The sequence below is a fragment of the Paramormyrops kingsleyae genome, chromosome 9 (genome assembly GCF_048594095.1).
Source record: "Paramormyrops kingsleyae isolate MSU_618 chromosome 9, PKINGS_0.4, whole genome shotgun sequence".
In the NCBI taxonomy this organism is placed as follows: domain Eukaryota; kingdom Metazoa; phylum Chordata; class Actinopteri; order Osteoglossiformes; family Mormyridae; genus Paramormyrops; species Paramormyrops kingsleyae.
This window is the reverse complement of record NC_132805.1, coordinates 30,310,095-30,331,121: the sequence shown is the minus strand read 5'-3', so window position 1 is coordinate 30,331,121 and position 21,027 is coordinate 30,310,095. Positions and strand designations below refer to the sequence as shown.

The following is a 21,027-nucleotide window of genomic DNA, read 5'->3' as shown; positions in this document are numbered from 1 at the left end:
ATTCAGGTAAGCATTCCTAAGGAAAACATTCTCTCCCTGCTTATAGCTTTGACTATTAAATGTTTTTATTTTAATTTATTGTTTTTCAGTTATACATCAATAGATAGAGTGCGGAAACATGGTGGACTTCTACTTCTGAAGTTTTCAGCCAAATTTGCAAAATCTCTAGGTTAAATAATGAAAACTTACAGTTTCCCAAATAATTTCCCATTATTAATGATAATAACGAAAGGATACATCTATTTAATTGGTCAGTGTTATATCCATTTTTTTTTCCCCTGATGTATGTAATTCTACGTTTATAATAAAAAACATACGCGTTGTTCTTGTGTTATTGTCAGTCATGATATATCCTGAAAGAACTGTAAATGTAGGCATCTGGCATAGCATAAAGGTGTTTAACATAATTTTACATGAATGATATTGTAAAGCAGACAACACAGATTGTTTTGTACAGAATACATTTTTAATAAGCATATTTAAATATCATTAAACAGTCATAAAACGTTGCAATTGAATCCACGTAACCTTTTGTGCTTCACACAGCAAATCATTCTGAGGCAAGCTAATCTTAACAGCGGAAAGCTGCAGGAATAAATGGACACATTAGCCGTATTGCAGTATTGTAGTACTGTAAACCCATGTAAAACAGCTTCTCACACAAACAACACGTTGACAAAGTCCACACGGCTTCTACTTTCACATTACACATTCACTGGTAGTAAAACATCTCTTTCTTAAAGTCTGGAAATGCCTAATTCCCTCTTTATCCTAAATCATTATATATTTTCTATTACAACTTTAAAACATCCTAAGAGCCCAGCACAAGTTTCAATCGCGGTTAAACCGTAGTCCCTTCCAGTTACGATTCACATTTGATGGCTGGCCAACTGAACATATTAACAGAGTTACATCAAAAGGGCATGTCATAAATGTGTTATTATAAAACAACTTCTGAAGGTGAGCATTGTCGATCTCTGTCTTTGATCTCTATCTTTATCTCTGTCTTAGGTCTGCCATATGAAAGTCACCTTCAGTGAGTCAGGACTTGCTATTTTCGATGCTACTTTGTAGATGGAGCTAAGATATCAGGAACGATTAATAACTTAATCTTGTGTATGGCTTTACATAGGTTTAAGGTACTAATACGTCAAAACCAGATGCTCAGGCTGACTCATTGCTGTAACTTTAGGTGCGCAGACATAATGTTTCCTTAATGAAAAGAGAAAGCAGCACACAGCTGAAAGTGCTTAAAACAATACAAGACGTGCTCTTGTTTCAGACTAAAAGCAGTACTTCAGTTTTATAATACTTAGCATTGCATTTAATTTTGAAACAAGGAAATTCCTTGAACAGGGCAGGATTTGTCATACAATGTAGCTGAGGTGTCCAAGTTCAAAATAAAAAAAAAATTAAAAACGGCACATAGGCCAAATACAGAAGCAAAGATGTGTGTCACATATTAACCTAATATTACCATTAACGCTGTCTTCGTGAGGTTTAGCTCATTGTCACAAAAATGAAAACGCATATATACAACCTCATTAGCAATGTGTAGGATCCTCAATGTATTATGACAAAGAGAGAATTATATGTCAGCGTTGTTGTAAGATGATATCCTGCTTATGGCAGTAACAGCTTTAAAACTGTTATAATTAACAACAAAACATTATACAAACATAGCTATTAAAAGATTGATGATGGATGGATGGATGGATGGATGGATAAAAAACATCAAGGCAAATTAAATAAAACTAAACGATTCAATGATTCTGCGTAGAAGTCAGTTAGATCTTGGTTATGAAAAGCTTGGAGGATCAGAGGGATTTAATGTTAAAACAAGTCATTAGTGATTATTTATATTGTCAATTGATAGTTGCCAAGCTACGGCCAAATATGTTATTAATTTTCAAAGACTATGAAGAAGCCTTAGGCAGGTCATGTTAACAGCGTCAATCGAAAAAATAATGAAAAACTGTATCATGGTACAATTTTATGGGAAGGGACGTGATGTATGACTGACACTTTGACAATTCTGACTGACACGGTAGACAATGAATAAAAGTTCATCTGAGTTGCAGAAAAAGTTATTATGAAAGACACAAATAACAAAAATAACTCTGAGTTACTATGATATTGTTAATACTAATATTTTTAAATAGATACTCTCAACAAAATAAAACATTATATAAATGTATAATTACTCTTAATTACTCTGGCGACGGTAACTTTCATAGCTATCTATAAAATAATCTGTTAAGGCCACTAAGATGAACAACTGCACTGTACACAGAGTAATTTCGGAAAACTGTTATAAAAGATTCTGAAACATGGCTGTAAACATTAACAGTTCAGAAGTTAAAACTGAATTCATAGTACTTAGAACTATATTTAGCTGTGAGGCAGGTAATGTTAGAGATATATAAAAATATGATTTGCCACGGGAATAAAACAAACATCAATAGTACTGATGTATGGGACGCATGACACATATAAAACATTTTTAAATGTATATAGTTTTAAAACCCATGTCAACACCCAAAATATTTTTCTTAAAAGAACTGCTGACTACATTCATTTAAAAGAAATATGTTTACTTGAATTTCCTTCGACAGTTTGCATCAATCTGGTTCTTTTGGCTCAGGTTTACTTCATGCCACAATAAAATACTCGCCGGTATCATTACCCAATATAACAGTCGTGAAATACAAAATCAAGGCTGACATTGACTCAAGTCAGAAACATTGTGATCAAAGTCACAGCACAGGCACACAACTAATTACAGAGAATATGTTATTATTATTATTTTTTTTTTTGAACATCCTTTTTTTTTTTGGCACTTACAGAGTCGTCCTCCCAGGATTCAAAGCACAGACTGTAAGTTGTCTAACTTAGCCAGCCAAGGTTCCTCATCCACAGACAACTCAGACCACAAGCCAGTGATGAAGCTGCCAACATCGTAATTGCAAGAAAACATTAATACACAACTTTTATTATTATGGTATAGGAATAGTTAGGAACAGTATAATATAGGAACATTAGAAAGGGGTTAATCTGACTTAAATTCATACTGGTTCATATTTGTTTCAACCAACAGTTGAGTATAACGTGACACAGCCACAGAGTAGAGTTGAAACAAAATCTTTGTCTGCATTTTTACTTTCTGGACCTGAACTATCCACCTCTGCTAAAATGCACTCGTTTCCAATATGACATGCCTTGTGTTTGTGAGATGTGCTGCTGAGCTGAATTCTAACTTTTGGCAACCTGAAGTTACTAAAGAAAGCAAAGTATATTGTTTACCGTGAACTGCCTGACTTCACCGGCTTCTACCCGGTGATGTTCCGTCTCAGGAGTGATGGCATAGGCTGCTTTCTGCAGTGAGGGAAAGGGTCAGCGCTCATTTGTTAGAGTCTCTCACCTGGGAATTATACCCAAATTCACAGAAAGGTCGAGAAATCATGAAGAATGGAAATACAGTACAGACGCTCCTCTACTTACGAACGAGATACGTTCCGAACGTTCCGAAGTTGTTATTCAACATCATTTTAAGGGTATACGCAAGTACAAAGAACTAGGATGCCGGGAGTATGTACGCTACGCTGCTGCGCGGCGGGAGTAGTGGCTAGAGGTCGTACTAGGCGGAATTGGCGCGCAGAAAAAAAAAATTGATGTTGCGGACAGGAAACGGGAGCCCATTCGTATGTCTGAACGTTCGTAAGTTGAAAGTTCATAAGTAGAAGAGCATCTGTACACATAAAGCAAAAACTGAAGCCAATATTTAGCAATATTCATCATTCCCGTCAAGAAGGAAGGTACTTTACTGAAAGAAACTATTTTGTAGATTGATCATCTAGTCAAAGTCAGAATAATTTTAAATTTAAAGAATGAATGGAGACTTTTTTTAACATTGACTACATAAAAACTACACTCAAAAACAAGAATCGCAATAAATAATATGCAACTACTCACATCACAAAATCTTCCAGGCAGAGTACAGAACTTGTAAATGGCGTAGAGGGGCACCATGGCCATGGAGGACAAGGCAATGCACCATCCCAGCATGTTCGCCCACATCGGGAACACGTACGACCCGTAATTCGGCGGGTTGAAAGTCGCAAAGCTGACAACCACCATGAACTAAGAAATAAACCGAATATCGATGTGTCAAAACATCCAGAAAAAGGCTTCAATGAACAACATGCTCAAAATATAAACCCAGGTAAAGAAATCAAAGAACAGTAAATAATCGAAAATTTGAACGTAGTATATAGTATATACCAAAATATATCCTAACGTTGTAAACTATGTTAAGCATTTCTAAGTAAGTAATTGTGTTTTTTTTTAGTAATAGTGGGTATAAAATTGGATGGATGGATGGACTGATGGATGGATAAAGTACTTTAGGGAATGGGGAGGGGAATGATAATTGATAAAAGCTTACCAAAAGAAAGCAAGGGCTCACAAACTTCCAACACATCCTCCAGTAGAGTCCTGGTCTATGACCAATCATTTCCCGAATGTCATCACTGAAGCGATCCACCCCTACAACAAAAACTCTTCATATTTTATCAGGATAAGTTCACTTATAAGCAGAGAGCATTATTGTTATTTTCAGTGACCGCTATTGGCAAGCACAGGGCGGTAGTGGGAGGATAATTTCGTACATTTAACTTATTTAGTCGGCGGGTTTTATCCAAAGTGACGCACATTTGAGAAAGCAGGGTCAAAGCAATTCCTAGTTTTCAGTCACGTGACTGGCCCACAGATCTGGAGGTCAAGGAAAGCCTTCCAAAATGGGTGCTAACGCTGGACGCTTTGTAGTACTTCATATTTATGCATTGGAAATTTTGGCTAACCAGTGTCGGGGTGTGCACTCAAAAAAACAAACAAACAAACAAAAAAAACATTACAGAATTATCTTTCTTTTGATAAGAAACAAAAAAAGATCAGATGGATATATTTTGTCTTTTAATTTTTACAAAAAAAACAATGTCAGTCTGACCCTTGACCCTGTATGTTTCTTATTAGAAGAAAGATAATCCACAGCATAGTTTTTTTTTTGAGTGCGCACTGCAACACTGGTAGTTAAGCGATTATGGTTGGTTGCTGCACCTATTAAAATATTGATAGGAAATGCGTCTCCTGAGAGCAGGTTTACCCTTTTAGTGCTGGGTAGTGGAATAAAGCTTGTTTTGCCCTCCACATGGGTGGTCCTAAAAGGATGTGACATCATGTGAAAACTATAGATTGGGGATTAAGGACCGAGCTCAAGGGACCAGTGGTAAAATCATTCTGCTGATGCTGGGATTTGAACCAGTGACCTTCTTTTGACATATAGCATCCTAACCCACGAGCCACACAACAGCTCAGAGAGTATTGTGATAAGAGCTGTTAACCTGATCCACTAATTTGATGAAATCACAGAAAAACATTCATGCAACAATCACCTCAATGACAACAGAGAGAAAAAAATTAATGACCTTTAAACATTTTTTCTTCTTACAAAATAAACTTGCTAGGCAGTTTCAAAGTCAAGGGTGTGTTCAAATCTATAAACTGTTATGTTTTCAAACATGCCAAATAAATGGTTGGTTTGTGTTTACAGAACAAACATACACTGAAAAGATCAGTGACTCATGGTTACATCTATAGAGTTTGAAAGACTCACTAGAAGAATCACTACCCTACATCGGAGTATTTTAGACATCAACATGTTTACATTACAGCTATGAGTACAAAGCTGGGAACAGTTAGGAAAATCACATGGAGGACTTTCACCACCTTGGTATGGAGAACAGTCTCCGTCTTGCCCAGTATCTCCATGCACGCACTTATCAAAGGGAAATTAGAAATTCTCATGACGTCTTGGGAGTGTACCATGAGAAGACAGGCCTGCGGGTCCAAATCTGCAGTACCAGAGCTTTGTAAAAGGACAACGAAGCCCCAGGGTGCTGCTGTCTGCCCAGTCGCACTGGACAGTGATACGGCGACCCAGAAGCCAAGCGTTAGCATGTTAGCATGCTCAGGCTACCAGTGTCTTTATCTGCAACACTTAAATTATATTCCATGCTAAAGTTCAGATAAGCTGTCTTGATCAGTCATTTCAGATCTTAGCAACAGGTTTCTTATAATGCAGAATCTATGGTTTTGTGTCATTTTTTCATAAAACGGACTGGCATCCCACCAAGGGTGCCCCCTGCAGTTCTTGAGATATGTCCCAGTCTCACTGTGACCAAGATTCAAAAGGAATGGATGTTCTTAAAAATACAAAAACTGTTTAGCTCAATAATTATGTAGGATAATGACTGTAGGATGCCAAATCAATTTTCAACCTTCTTTGGCCTAAACATGAAGATTTGTAACACTGACGCCTATAAGCTGGATGCAGAATGCTTATAAGCCACAAAAACAACTTAACAAGAACCGACATCCAGCATGGTACTTCAGACGCTGCTCTGTGTCACCGCAACTTCAGAAGAATTCTGCTGCCACTTGAGATCAGCCGATATTCCATCAGGTGCCTAATACGGCATCGGCATTGTCAGCCATGAGCGGACGCGAGTCGTCACCCTTACCGTAGAACCAGGCAATGCCGATGGCTTCAATAAGCACTCCAAAGAGGATCGATGTTCCCGCGGCAAAGTGATCCAGCAGAGTAAACACGTAAATCCCACCCTGCGGGTAAAACAGATGTCTGAGGTAGCTGCAGCTTCTGGTTACCGTCACAGCCTGTTTGGGTGGCCGTCAACCCTCCAAAACAGCATTTAGCATTTTGTTGTGGGTGCTAAACTCACCTTGCTATTCAGTTTTCCCCAGAGGTGAATAGCTCAGGTTGAGAAAATAAAAATCCAGATTTTGTCTCAAACTAAGTTCAGTATAAGGAATCATAGTTACAGAGTATTCAACTGGTTGGTTGAAACAAAATCTTGGTTTGGATTTTTACTTTCTGGACCTGAACTATCTACCTCTGGTTCCCCCCTCCAACAAAAGGCAGTGCCTGGTCATCCACTGCACACTGAGAATGACAGCTACTGAGTCGCAGAGCTAACATTAGCATGAACTTGTTTTGCACAAAATGTTCGGCTCTGTCTATATGCTGAAGTGGAACTAAAAAGTGAACATATTCAAATCACTTATTGCAGTCAAACTGATATTGTTTTTGACACAAAAGCTATGCTAGTCTTTATCAGGATGCAATTTCCCTCACTTTCTATAACATTACCAACAATCTCCACACATTCACGTCATAAGAATTCCTGTTCAAATCCATCCATATAAGGTTCTGTTCTGAACTGAAATTTCACAGAACTATCTGCGGCACACTAAACAAGCTCTTAACAGCTGCTAAAGAAAGACAAATGTTACTACGCAATGGCCACAGTCCAGTTCCTGATCCTAGAATGTAGCGCTAAGAAATATCAAGGATCTGGCAAGTGGTCAACAGTCCATTTCGGCTTCTTACGTGTGCCAAACTTGCCACTGAGTAAACCGTTCTGTACGTCAACAAGAAACACAGCAGTGAACTGTTTCTGGACAGCCATTAAAAAAAACGCAATGGCTGAACCGTCAACCCTCAATGGGTATTCAAGAAAGTGAAAATACCAGTTTCCCTGCCGATGAATGAAACTGGGTCCTTTACATTAAGGGACACAGCTGATGTCCCCCCATATCATTGCCAGCAGGTATCAGAGGTCTTTTTGCTACACTCACGTTGGTGACACAGAAGAGGGAGATGAGGAAGGTGGACATGACGATGAGGAGAGTGAAGAGCTCCCGGTGCCGATGCAGAAACCTGAACTCGTCTATGAGGCCAGTGATCACAGACTCCATGCCGCCCATCTGAAAGCAGACCCGCAACAATGCACCATAGGCACAGCCACAGAGCAAACAGCTCTACTGTACATCTACTGTCAACAGAAAGAATAACATCCCGCATAAAATGAAGCACCGCTAGACTGCCTTTATAAGGAAAACATATTTACCATTATTCTTGTTCTTTGTTTCTTAGCATTTGTGAGCATTCATGTTACTTTCCTCCCTTTATTACACTGTCAGAAAAAGTACTAATTTGTACCTTTGAGGGCACAGTTACTTATCACTGGGGCTTTACCCTCAAGGGTCTGCCAATTGTGCTCTAGCTGTAGGTATATGTACCTCTTAAGGTACAGAAATGGACTCTGAGGAATATTTTGTACTATTGGGGATACATTAATGTTGTTTGTACCTTGTGGTATAAAACTGTACCCGGGCTGTATACACGTCTATCTGTCAGTGTGGGTACTTACAGCACTGTCGATACCAAGAGTCAGCAGCATAATGAAGAAGATGACAGCCCACACTGAAGACCCAGGTAGTGTAGCAATAGCCTCAGGATATATGATGAAGACAAGACCAGGACCTGTAATACAATATAATACCAAGGGGAATGTACAGAATGTAGTAGATTACCTGGAGACGTTCCCCAATGATGAAGTATGTGAAAGTATGAAGTATGTTATTCACTGCCCAAGTGTATTTCTGAAATTAATTACTCCCAACAACATTTCTATGTTCTGAGATTGACAACAAACAACAGACCATCCCTTTAATTCTTAATGTTTTCTAAACAGATTTCCCTGAACCCTTGAAAAGGTACAGGGAAGTGAGGTGACAATGAAAGACTCCAGGTCATGATTCTTATGCCTTTTACAAAATGTATGTCTTACAAAGTACAAAAATGTAAATTTTACTACAAAACTAAGAATTATTCTATATGGATTTCCAGTGCTACACACATTGGGAGCAGCGTCTGAAATTATGATTTCAGTGGAATTTCCCCTTTAATAAACGGTTGTAATCCTGGCATATAAATTTGAGAAGAATGACAATTATCCTAATAAACTCAATAGGTTGTGACTGGAGATTGTTTTTACTGAAAACAAATTCATGTAGGTGAAACATTTGAATGTCACCCAATCTTTATTGATTCTAAATAGCTTGCGGGTTGATTTTTATTGACTTTTACATGAGCTAGAGCAATTCTCTTCCAAAAGCAAACGCGTTTTAAATTGGACTCAAAGTACATTTTGTTCACATACTGGACAGCTCCACTGTTAGGGGCTGTCTGTTGTTTCTGGAGGCCCCACTCAAAAGATCAGTATGCCCCCCCCCCCCCCTTTCAGCATCTCCTAAATAAAGAATGTGTTTGTTTAATATTTAGTGCGGTGAATGTTTGTAGCCAACAAGGGGCTTTGTGGCTAGGGGTAAGTCATCTAAATGTGGTGTAAAAGTTTAGGGGAAGCATAACAAAGAGTCTCGTTGATACTGACCATCTGTCGCTACTTCCTCCAGAGCCACATTGTGTTTCTGGGACATGTACCCCAAGTAGGAGAAAATGACAAAGCCCGAGAAGAAGCTGGTCAAGGAGTTAATGGAGCTGGTGATGATAGCATCTCTGGGAAACAAAACACAGCCATGTCTATAACTCATTTGCACACCTGGAAAAGATGCAGAAGACGGATAATAACAGATAATTGCCTGATGCACTTATGCACGGCTACTTCATGGCAATTAATGTATCTGCATTTGAGTTTCAATTCTAAGCAGCAATGTAACACCCTGAAACTACTGCCCATGTATCCGCATTTTTCTGAAACGTGCTAAAAATTCAAATTCTAACTGACGGGAGGAACATGTTTATCAGGATGGTCACTTAAAGGTAGCGACATAAAGTGCAACACAATCACTCTTACAGAACAGGCAAATGGTCGGTGTTCCAGCTCAGTGTGAAAGGTGGGGCTTGCAAAGGACTTCAAAGGCATTGTAATTCAATTGCGTGTGTGATGACTGCCCTATTAGGATGTCGACGCGGGGCTCTGCCTTACCTATAGCAGTTGTTGCTGAATTTGTTATAGCTTGAAAACGCTATTAGCACACCAAACCCAACTCCCAAAGAGAAGCATATCTGAGTGGCAGCTTCTATCCAGACCTACAAAACAAACGCCCGGGGATCGAAACAAAGGATGGAGCGAAAAAAACTGTTATTAGAGATAATTGCAGGAAACTCATTCAACACAAAGATGAAAGACACTTCTGAATACAGGGTAATTTTGCAAATTGCTGCTGCATGCATGTCTCTAATCTAATTCTCAGATTGCTGCTGTGAGTCCTTAGCCATGTGTCCTTCAGGAGAAATTGCGGATTCTTTCGTCTTACTTAAGGAAAATGTGATTTCTACAACTTCATCAGCTGTGGTAAAGGATTTAATGTAACTAACACAAGCTCTTTTTAGAAAAAAAATATTTTACGCAACAAAATTGTTGTGATGAGTGTGGCTCGTGAACCCACTTGTCTTTCACTGAGGTTTTTGAAGGCACTCATACATGATATAGTGATATATACAGTTTACAGTAATATGAAAATCTGAAGTAATATGAAATGTAACAATTTTTCATCACATAATCTGATGTTATTACACAATGCGTTGTTGCACACAGTGTAACAATGCATTATGTAATAACACCACATTATGTATTAACGCAACACAATGTAACGTTTATATTGCAACATTACCCTATTATCATCATCATCATTATTATTATCATCACCATTCAATTTGTTACATTCTGTCAAGTTATTACATAATGAGATGTTATTACATAATGCATTGTTACACCAAAAACTTGCTTATGATTTGTGCAAAACAGTAATGGAAATGCAGCTTGTGTTAAGCCCATGCAACCAGTATGCACACACGCATCTGCCCACGTGCGTACGTGCATATGCGCGCGCACACACTCACACACTTGTATTTTGTTGGGACCATCCATTCATTTCTATGGGTAAAACCCTAATCCCGACAATGACACCCTTAACCCCTATCCAGCCCTAACCTTAACCATAACAGCGGCTCAGCAGCTACAGTGGGATCTTAATTTAATTAGTGACTGGGCCGATACCTGGCAGATGAAATTTAACATAGACAAATGTAAGGTACTCCATGTAGGGAGCAGAAATATAAAGTACAGGTATTTTATGGAACCTACTGAAATAAAGGTAGCTGATTATGAGAAAGACCTTGGTGTGTATGTTGATGCTTCCATGTCTCATTCTCGCCAGTGCGGGGAAGCAATAAAAAAGGCCAATAGGATGTTGGGGTATATCTCCAGGTGTGTGGAGTTTAAGTCAAGGGAGGTAATGCTAAGATTATACAATTCCTTGGTGAGACCCCACCTAGAATATTGTGTGCAGGTTTGGTCACCATATCTTAAAAAGGACATTGCGGCCTTAGAAAAGGTGCAGCGTAGGGCCACAAGAATGATTCCTGGTCTTAGAGGAATGTCATACGAGGAAAGGTTAGTTGAGCTAAATCTGTTCAGCCTCAAGCAAAGGAGACTGAGGGGGGACATGATCCAGGTCTATAAGATTCTAACAGGTTTGGATTCTGTTCAACCGAATAGTTACTTCAGCATTAGTTCAAATACAAGAACTCATGGCCATAGGTGGAAATTAGCGGGAGAACATTTCAAACTGGATTTAAGGAAGCACTTCTTTACACAGCGTGTAGTCAGAGTATGGAATAGTCTTCCTGATAACGTAGTGCAAGCTGAATCCTTGGGTTCCTTTAAATCAGAGCTAGATAAGATTTTAACAACTCTGAGCTATTAGTTAAGTTCTCCCCAAGTGAGCTCGATGGGCCGAATGGCCTCCTCTCGTTTGTATAGTTCTTATGTTCTTAGCCCAAAGAAAACACAAAACTTTTGGCATTTTTAGTCTCTTGATTGCAGTCACAGATTTCTAAAAAATTGAACTTCCCCCCTTGAGGAAAAATGATGATGCTCCTTACGTTCAGCATGGAGCTTAACAGAAGAAGGAATAATCAGAACGAAAGAGGCTCACTTATATCACAATGGGTGTTTGAGCACAGCTTTCCCACAATGATCCATTTATTCCAAAGCTGCTTAATTGTATCCAGCTCATTAATGTCCTGAGGAGTGACGGACTCATCCCACCACTGAGAAACACTGGATTCGCCAAAGAGATCTCAGTGCCTTATTACTATTGTGTATTACACGTAATACCACTCCTGCCTAGAATCACGATGGCGAAAGAGAGGAGAGTCACCTGAGCCTCGCAGAGCCGGAGGAAATCTACACTCAGGTAGGCTTTAATGCCGTCCATGGCCCCGGGAAGGGTGACGCCCCGCAGGAGCAGCACGGTCAGGACCACATAGGGCATGGTGGCCGTGATCCACACCACCTGCACAGACCGAGCGGAGTCATGTGACTGCGCGGGATAGCCAATCACAGCCAGCATGTGTTCTACGACATATTTATTCCATTATTAACGTGGAAATAAAAAGCTTCATAATCAACAACAATAAAGGTCTCATTAATAGCATTATACAATGGATAAATTCCCCATCCATATATGACATATTATACAGTATATACATATTCATGCTTGTTCTTGACTTTCCTTTGCGATGGTTAGCAGGATAAAATATATCGCGTACAGTCTAAAATGTACAGTGAGTTTAAGGAGAAATGCAACGTATAATACTAGTAACCATATATACGTACATGCAGTACATACAAACAATGCTAGAAGTGCTTTTTGTAAAAACAAGAACTAAAATTCAATACACAATACACATGATGCAACACTACAATATGAATACATATAATCGTTCAGAAAATCACGCAATAATGTTGCCGACATCGTTATGGGCAGACACAATGTTGAAAAAGGTTAGCATACATGAAATAGTTAGGCTAAACGCTCAAACAGCCAGGTAACCTGGCGACCCATCGGGGCCCCGCCCACAGAGAGTCTCCGCCTACCTTCCCCGACGTCTTGACGCCCTTCCAGAGGCTGAAATACAGCACCAGGATGACCACGGCGAGGCAGGAAGTGAGCTGCCAGCGAGGCAGCCCCAGGTCATGGATGCCCTCACTCTCCTGTAGGTGCAACATGCCTCGCCTAGACAGGAACGGCGGTCAGACAGCAAACCCGACTGGCATCATCTCTCACACCAAAACGCGGCTCGAGCACCTTCCATATGTTCGGCTCTTAGTCTGTCTGTCACCATACAGAATTAGATGTCACTTTAGGTTTATACAGCATCTCAAGACTGACCCTAGAAGAGGAACAGGGTGGACTCTATCTCCTGTCTACTAAAAGTCAAGCAATTACTCATTTATGAGTAATTGAGCAAGGCAGGAAGTGAGCTGCCAGCGAGGCAGCCCCAGGTCATGGATGCCCTCACTCTCCTGTAGGTGCAACATGCCTCGCCTAGACAGGAACGGCGGTCAGACAGCAAACCCGACTGGCATCATCTCTCACACCAAAACGCGGCTCGAGCACCTTCCATATGTTCGGCTCTTAGTCTGTCTGTCACCATACAGAATTAGATGTCACTTTAGGTTTATACAGCATCTCAAGACTGACCCTAGAAGAGGAACAGGGTGGACTCTATCTCCTGTCTACTAAAAGTCAAGCAATTACTCATTTATGACATTTAGGCTCCGCCTAACTCACTCAAAGTATTCAGCTGCTGGGGTGGACTTGTGGGTGTCATTGAGGGTGGTGTTGAAGGACCAGAGGTCGGAGCAGTTGGCGCTGTTCCAGCTGTTGTTACAGTGGACCCAAGGTAGATCTCCAGTGAAGGAGGAGAACAGGTAGAAGAGGGCCCAGGAAATGATGACGTTGTAGTAAAATCCAACGTACAAGGAGATGAGGATGACGGTGAACCCCACACCTACAGGACAGAAGCCACGTTCTGTTCAGTTGGTATAGTTACTCCAAAAGGAGGGGCAAAGCTCACTGTGGTATTTCACAATGAAAGCAAAGTCCAAAACAGCACTGAATTTAAAATACTATCTGTCCCCCTAGAGCTTTACTTTGTTATTGTCCCTATAGTGGGACATGGATGGTTTGTCCTGCTCCCATGGAGCAGAAGGTGGAGGAGCATCCAAGCCAGGTCCGCCAGCATCAACTCCAGCTTCTTCCACAAAGGCTGTCAGGAAAGTCAAAACTTAACCCCCCAGCATCTACCTGAGCCTAAAAATATCCAACCCCTCCCCTCCCCAGTATCACTCACTTAATTTACTTATTTTACTTATTACTTACTTATTCATTATTTTTTACCATTGAATACACTGACACACACACACACACAGGTTTGTAATTATATCTTTGTGTGGACTCTCCATTCATTTCTATGAAAACTCTAATCCCAACATGACGGCCTTAACCCCTGCCCAGCCCTAACCTTTTGGCAGGCTTTAGGCATTTTTAATTTTTGGATTGCATTCACAGATCTTTGTGGGGACCTGAGAAATGGTCCCCACAATGTCAAAATAACAGGTTTTTATAACACAAAGTAATCTGTTGGGGTTATGCTGTGTTGATGCCCGGCCACATGGCAGCTGTGGCTCACTGCTCCCAATGCTCAGAAATCAACAAGTTTAGCACGTTTGGTTGAAGCGGTTACTAGGCACTTCTCGTGAGACTCATAAGACCCATAGGAGATGGTTATGACATCATTTATTTTTGTGATATTATTATTTCTTGCTTAAAATACATATAATTACATTATTGGCCACTAGAATCTCAGATTTTATTATTTAATTCATTTTGCCTGGAGGAAATACTAAGTTTTGGAGTCACGTTCCCCAAACCCTATTTTCACCATTGGATGTGTGTATTTTAGTACGCGATTTTAGGGACCCAGAGGTTTTTCAGGAACGCACTAGTCACGTTGAAGCAGGACTGACTCTAGATAGACATGTAGTTATACCTGTATGTGGACGGTGTGACAATAAAGCCCGCTTGACTTGAATTAGCTACAATTCATATTGAAAAGTATAGGTTTCTCTTACGTAACCTAATGAAAACATTTGTTATTCCCATGAATTCCTACACAGCTTCTTAAAACCCTAACTGATATTGGCTCGGATGAGTCTGTCTAATATCACCATATCTGTGATCGCTGCACTATTCAAAGCATTGATCCTGAGGAACAAACATGTTGATCAACATAATTACTGTAATCCCTCCTGTAGGGTGACAGCCGCTCCTGCAAGCAAGCTGGTGATTAAAGTGTCAAACTTTGCACGTCCTCCATGGGCCTTCTGGGTGACAAAGACGGAAAGATGGAGAAAGACCTTTACATTTGGGTAGTACAACATAATAAACTGTATAATCAGCTCCTAAAAAGTCGAGAACACACAAGGGAAACTGTGAACTGAAGGACTGGTCACATATTTCATGACATCGTCCATATTACACTCTAGCTAAATGCTGTGTTACTCTTTACAGAGTATTTATATCTTGAACAATTAACCTGGCTTTTTCTGGGTGGTCCACTGTGGGGTTCTAATTTAGCCTATGTTACGCCATATAAACCCAGCAAAAACGCCCAGGCCCGATTGGTAAAATTTTTTACTCTTTTTTTTTATCTTGTACTCACATATATGACTGAAACATTCAGCCCATTACGCACAGGTACGATATACTTCCCTAAACCACACATTAGAGAAAAGGATATAGAGGAGCAGCAGGAGTCTATTGCCAAAATGAAATTCATCTTCAATGAGCTAAGCTGTGTGGAAAATATTATAAGCATATAATATGTATGTTTGGGAAAGCACAGACAGTTGTTCAAGCCTATTGAAATGACATTCTGAAATTGGGGAAAAAAAGTGTTCAAGTGCATAATAATGGTGATACTTTGTCATAGTAACACAGAACAAGACTCAGATTTTTGTAGTATAAACTCTTTGATAATGTCAATATTCTTATTTTTTTCTGAATATTAAATGCCACGTTACAGCAACACATATCAGATTTGCTGTTACTACAAAAGAAGCTCTTCTTAAATGTAAATAGGATGGGATAAGTGGAAAAGTAATTGCTGATCAAGTTAAATTCATTGAAAGACATTCGATTTGAACTTACAGTTAGGCAATAGTGTGCTTAAAGTTTTCTTTTTTGTTTTTGCTTAATACAAGAAAGCCACGTTGTAGGAAACAATCTTCCAGTCCTACATGTTTCCTTTTCGATCAAATTAAACAAATTGGCGCACGTTTTATTGTTTTGTTTGTCATTTGGCGAGCAAATGTAATGACAGAAAATGGGAGGCCTTAAAGTGGCACACAGCACTGACATGTGTTTTTCAAGCGACAGGGAAGGTTACACTTGTCGTTTCCTTGCAGGCTGATGCCAGTGTGTCCCCATTGTGCTCTTTATTGACATGTCGAGAGGCACGGGAGAGGAAGCGAAATCACTGACAAGGGGAATCAGTGCTTACGTCTGCCTTAAAAGCCAATTTTCCATTTTCCATTTGAGCGGCACAATCTTGAAACACATTAAAAATAACTTTGTCTTTTGCCAGTGAAATGCAGCATGACCTTTATCTTTAAAAAATATTTTGGGAGATTAACTGAACCCGGACCTTCATCGTCCTTATTTACATATACAGTGGTACCTCAGAACTCGAACCTAATCCATTCAGAACTCTGGATTGAATCCTAAAAAGTTCGAGTTCTGATCGAATTTTCCCCATAAGAAAAAATGGAAAACCAATTAATTGGTTCCCGGCCCCAAAAAATTACACTTAAATATGTTTTTTTTAGCATTTAAACACAAAATGAACAGGATAAAACAAGAAGAGCATATACTGTACTAAACACATCTAAGCACATTTATCAAAACAGCAATTGGTAACAGTAAGAAAATAAATGTATCCAAATAATGTGTAAAGTAAAAAAAAAACAATTTGTCCTGCCCCGATTGTCTGCTCCTTCCGTGTGCCACGCCCCCTCGTTTACCCCGTGTGGGATCCCTGTGTGATCAGCTGTTTCTGGTTGTTGTCATTAGTCCTCTGTATTTCGTCCGCGTTTCAGTTTGTTTCCACAGTCCGGTCATTGTATTGTTCGTCTGCGTTTTGCCTGCCTTTCCTGTAATTAAACCCCGTATTCCCCGATACCCTGACGTCTGTGCCTTTGTCTCTGGTCCGTCCCCACTCAGCACTACAATATTATTATAATTAAATGTATTAATGGTTTATTATTAATATTTAAATAATTAATAAGAAAATTTTTAATGTATTTTATTATATAATAATAATTACTGTTAATGTCTATCATTGTCAATGTATTTTTACTGTCTAAATATATGTATTCAGCTAGTGTAAACATGCATGATGATATCACAGCGACTGAGACTGAAGCGTTACCCTTTGTTTCCGCTGAGAGACGTGCGGCGTGACTCATTTCCCCGCACGTACAAGTTATTTTAGATCGCGTTCACGGTTCGACTTCTGAGATTCAGATTGAGTTCTAGGTAATTTTTTTTTCGAACTGGTTGGTTCGACTTTTAGGAAAATTCGAGTTGTAATGAGTTCGAGAACTGAGCTACCACTGTATATATACTGTACATGGGGGTGGGGTTAGAGAACCAGGGAAACAGACTCACTCACGCCCCATAGATTTATATATTTAAGTGTTTACACATTTCATATGCACATTTAAAAATAGCTGATTTTTATAGCCTGACTATTATTATTTATTTATAGAGACACGCTCCATTATTATGTATCAACTCAATATGTTATAAAGATAAGATTCTTCCAAATGAATGTAGCTTAATTTGACCTCTGTAGCTGAGCATTTAACAGTGTTAATTTACCTATAAAATCTGAATGATAACTCAGCCCTCTGTGGCTCTAGTCTAACAACTAATGTTCTCGATAACGAGTTAAAATCAAAACGTGAAAATAGGGCATTGAAACCCAACTGCATCCAGAGAGTGTAAATACCTTTAAATATGGGGCAGATCTTCCATACACCGGCAGCTCCTTCACGATGATACTGCCCCAGTGCCAGCTCCATGTAAAAGAGCGGCATTCCCGCTATCAGCATGAAGAAGAGGTACGGCACGAGGAAGGCTCCTAGCGGGGACGCGCAACAGGGAAGACCACAGTTAGCCATGGAGGCAGGAGAAACGAGCAAGAAGATGTGTAGTACCAATCAGAATGACCTGCTTAAAAAGGGAACTCAGTTGTGCTTTTATAAAATATTGCATTTTGAGGCAGTATTTCTGGTTTTGCCCAATAGAAGAAAAAAAAAACATTAAGAAGTAATTAAAATTTCAATTAAAGTGAAATTCATTCAATACAGGATGGGATTGTTGGTTCTCACAAAATAACAAATAAAACCTACAGTAGCTACAATATTATTACTATCAGATAGATATTATTACTATATTATCATCAGCAGCAGCCAGAACAAGTGCAACAATAATAATTACAATCATAAGTAGGACAGGGGTTCAGTGACATGACAGTACTGGGCTTTATCTCCAAGGTATACAGTAGGACTGATTATTATCATAATTTACATATAAACTCCATGGAAGGCAAAGTTTCAAGGTCTGTCTTAGACATTTATACTCTTATACTGTATTTAATTTTGTTCTGTTTGGGCATTGCACACCAAACCATCGGTGATACCTGATTTTAATATCTAACACTAGAAAAAAAGGAGAAAAAATGAATGAAATCAAAAATAAATAAACGTGATGTGTAGCAGACACAGCTCATTCTCCTCCTGCTGGGGTTCAGTAGCCGCTGGCTAAGCAGCTGTGCAAATCTAATTCCTTTGCAGCGTCAGCCATTTTTAGGGCAAACGGTTAAGGCATCGGTGCTGGTCCTACCTCCTCCGTTCTTGTAGCAGAGATAAGGGAACCTCCAGACATTGGCCAGGTCCACAGCGAAACCGATGACCGAGAGGAGGAAGTCGATCTTCTTGCCCCACGTCTCCCGCTCCTCGCCCGAGGGGGGCGTCTGGGCAGGACTAGCCAAGGTGGAGCTGGTGAACTGCACCCCGTTCTGCTCCTTAACCAGAATCAGCTCCACTTCTTTGGGGCCCATAGTGCTGGCGGACTTGGCCGGGGCTACGACCGAAGACATCTGTTCCACTGGCAGAGCACCTTTTAATCGTTAGGAGATCTCTGTCAGGGTAAGAATTCCCAGGCCTGACGATGGTACCTCAAGCTAACAGCAAAGCCCACGACCTAGACCCGGAAAAAGCGGGTGGACGTGCGTGCTCACCCCTGAGCTGGCTGCCGTCGGTGACCTTGGCCGGGGAGCTAACGCCCATTACAAACCTAAACATCGACATAAGTGGAGTGCCTGAATGGTGTTTAAGTGTCATAAAACATGGCGTTACGGTCCCATTTTGGTCAGTCATTATTTCTGTTCAGTTCCTCCTGTTGCTTTAACGAAGCTCAGAGCTTGATCTCAGACTGTGAATATATTTATGATCATGCTGGTAACCTGAGAGAATTTGTAATTTTAGTAATATAAAGCAGTTATAGTAATAAGTAATGAGAAATATAGCTATTCATTTATAAACATTATGCACAGTGACCCATTAATACTGAATTTCCCGGAGGAACCTTCCCGAGGGATTAATAAAGTTTTCTACCTACCTACCTAATATTACAGTATATATATATATATATAAATTTTTATATATATATATATATATAAATTTTTATATATATATATATATAAATTTTTATATATATATATATATAAATTTATATATATATATATATATATATATATATATATATATAAAATTTATAGGTACCACTTTACAATAAGGCTCCCTTTAGCCACTTGTAAATGGCAGTGACTCGTTAATAAAAAAAACTTGTTTAAAATTGTCTATTAATAATTTACAAAGTGTTACAACCTAATTAATAAACAGATTATAAACCATTCATAAACTCTTTATATGGGAAGCCTTATTGTAAAGTGGCACCAATTTATATATAAATACAAGTGCACTATTAATTAATTATGAAATTCATTTGTATCTTTGTACAACATATAATTAAATGCTATGAATTCCTTAATTCCACTTATTCACTTCCTTTATTTACAATTCCAGTTATATTTATTTTCTGTGGAGTTCATTTTTGAGGCAAGAGGATAAAACAATTTTCTAAAAAAAATACTATTTTTTATTACTATTTATCATTGTTTTGATTGAGTAAAAAAATTGTTTGCATACAAATTTCATAAATATGAAAATGATCACAGAAGTGAAGAACAAATACACCTGTTGACTGCTAAATTCAAGCAGACACAAATATCAACTTAATTGCTGATTGCTTACAAAAGAAATGTTATTCCTGTATTTTCTTACCTGCTGTGTGTCCTTTCCAGTCCCAGAAAGTTTTAATATCAAACGTGTCAAAGGCGATTCCTGGTCAGAATTGCAGTCTGCTGACCATACTCGACAGGATTGGGATTAGGATCAACTCGTCATCTAGCTGTGTCTACAATACGCTAAAGGAGTAAAGCAAAGAAGAGCCAAAATAACTATGCTGTACTCAGTGTAGCCAAAGTAATACTGTGCTGTACTCAGTTTACCCAAAGTAATACTGTGCTGTACTCAGTGTACCCAAAGTAATACTGTGCTGTACCTAATGTACCCAAAGTAACACTGTGCTGGCTTATGGTGCCCAGTGAGGAACCCAAATGCCCAAAGGCATCACAGGACTCTGCTGGTCTGTGCGGGGAGCTTGAGGGACCACAGGAGAAATAGGAAAGCTGATAAAACACTCCCCCTCCTCCCCCCCCCTGCTCTCCCCCACAACCCCTCCTTCCCGCTCACCCCTTCTGCCTCGGAGGAACCAAGAAAAAAGAACTATTGCGTCTCTTATCCTCAGAAAACCGCAACCTTTACCCCTCCTGGAAACAGCCATGTAACAAGAATTGGGCGTCTATAAGAACACAGGAGAGCAGCAGAAAGACAATGTTCATATCAGATCATTCCCAGTGGTGTTATCGTGCACCGTCCCATCAAACCCAGCACTGAAGTGGTGAGACCTCCATTTTGGAAGATTTCTAATTCACAATTTTCAAATTAAACCTTGTAACAAGTCTATTTTTGAATTAACTGACAAATTAATGTGACAAACATACAAATTATACATACAAATGGTATAATTCAAATGGTATTAAAAAAA

General features: G+C 39.4%; 1 protein-coding gene across 1 annotated transcript; it reads right to left on the bottom strand.

The window, feature by feature from the left end:
* Nucleotides 1-444: 444 nt before the first annotated feature.
* Nucleotides 445-20,554, bottom strand: slc6a3 (solute carrier family 6 member 3). Its single transcript, XM_023811190.2, has 15 exons — nt 20,202-20,554; nt 18,700-18,975; nt 17,804-17,935; nt 13,522-13,741; nt 12,825-12,963; nt 12,106-12,240; nt 9,867-9,970; nt 9,312-9,436; nt 8,289-8,401; nt 7,714-7,842; nt 6,579-6,678; nt 4,445-4,545; nt 3,973-4,140; nt 3,304-3,375; nt 445-2,948 (listed from the first exon to the last, which is right to left on the bottom strand). Exons 2-15 carry the CDS (start codon nt 18,953-18,955, stop codon nt 2,925-2,927), a joined length of 1,818 nt encoding a protein of 605 aa, XP_023666958.1. The 5' UTR covers nt 18,956-18,975; nt 20,202-20,554; the 3' UTR covers nt 445-2,924.
* Nucleotides 20,555-21,027: the final 473 nt, after the last annotated feature.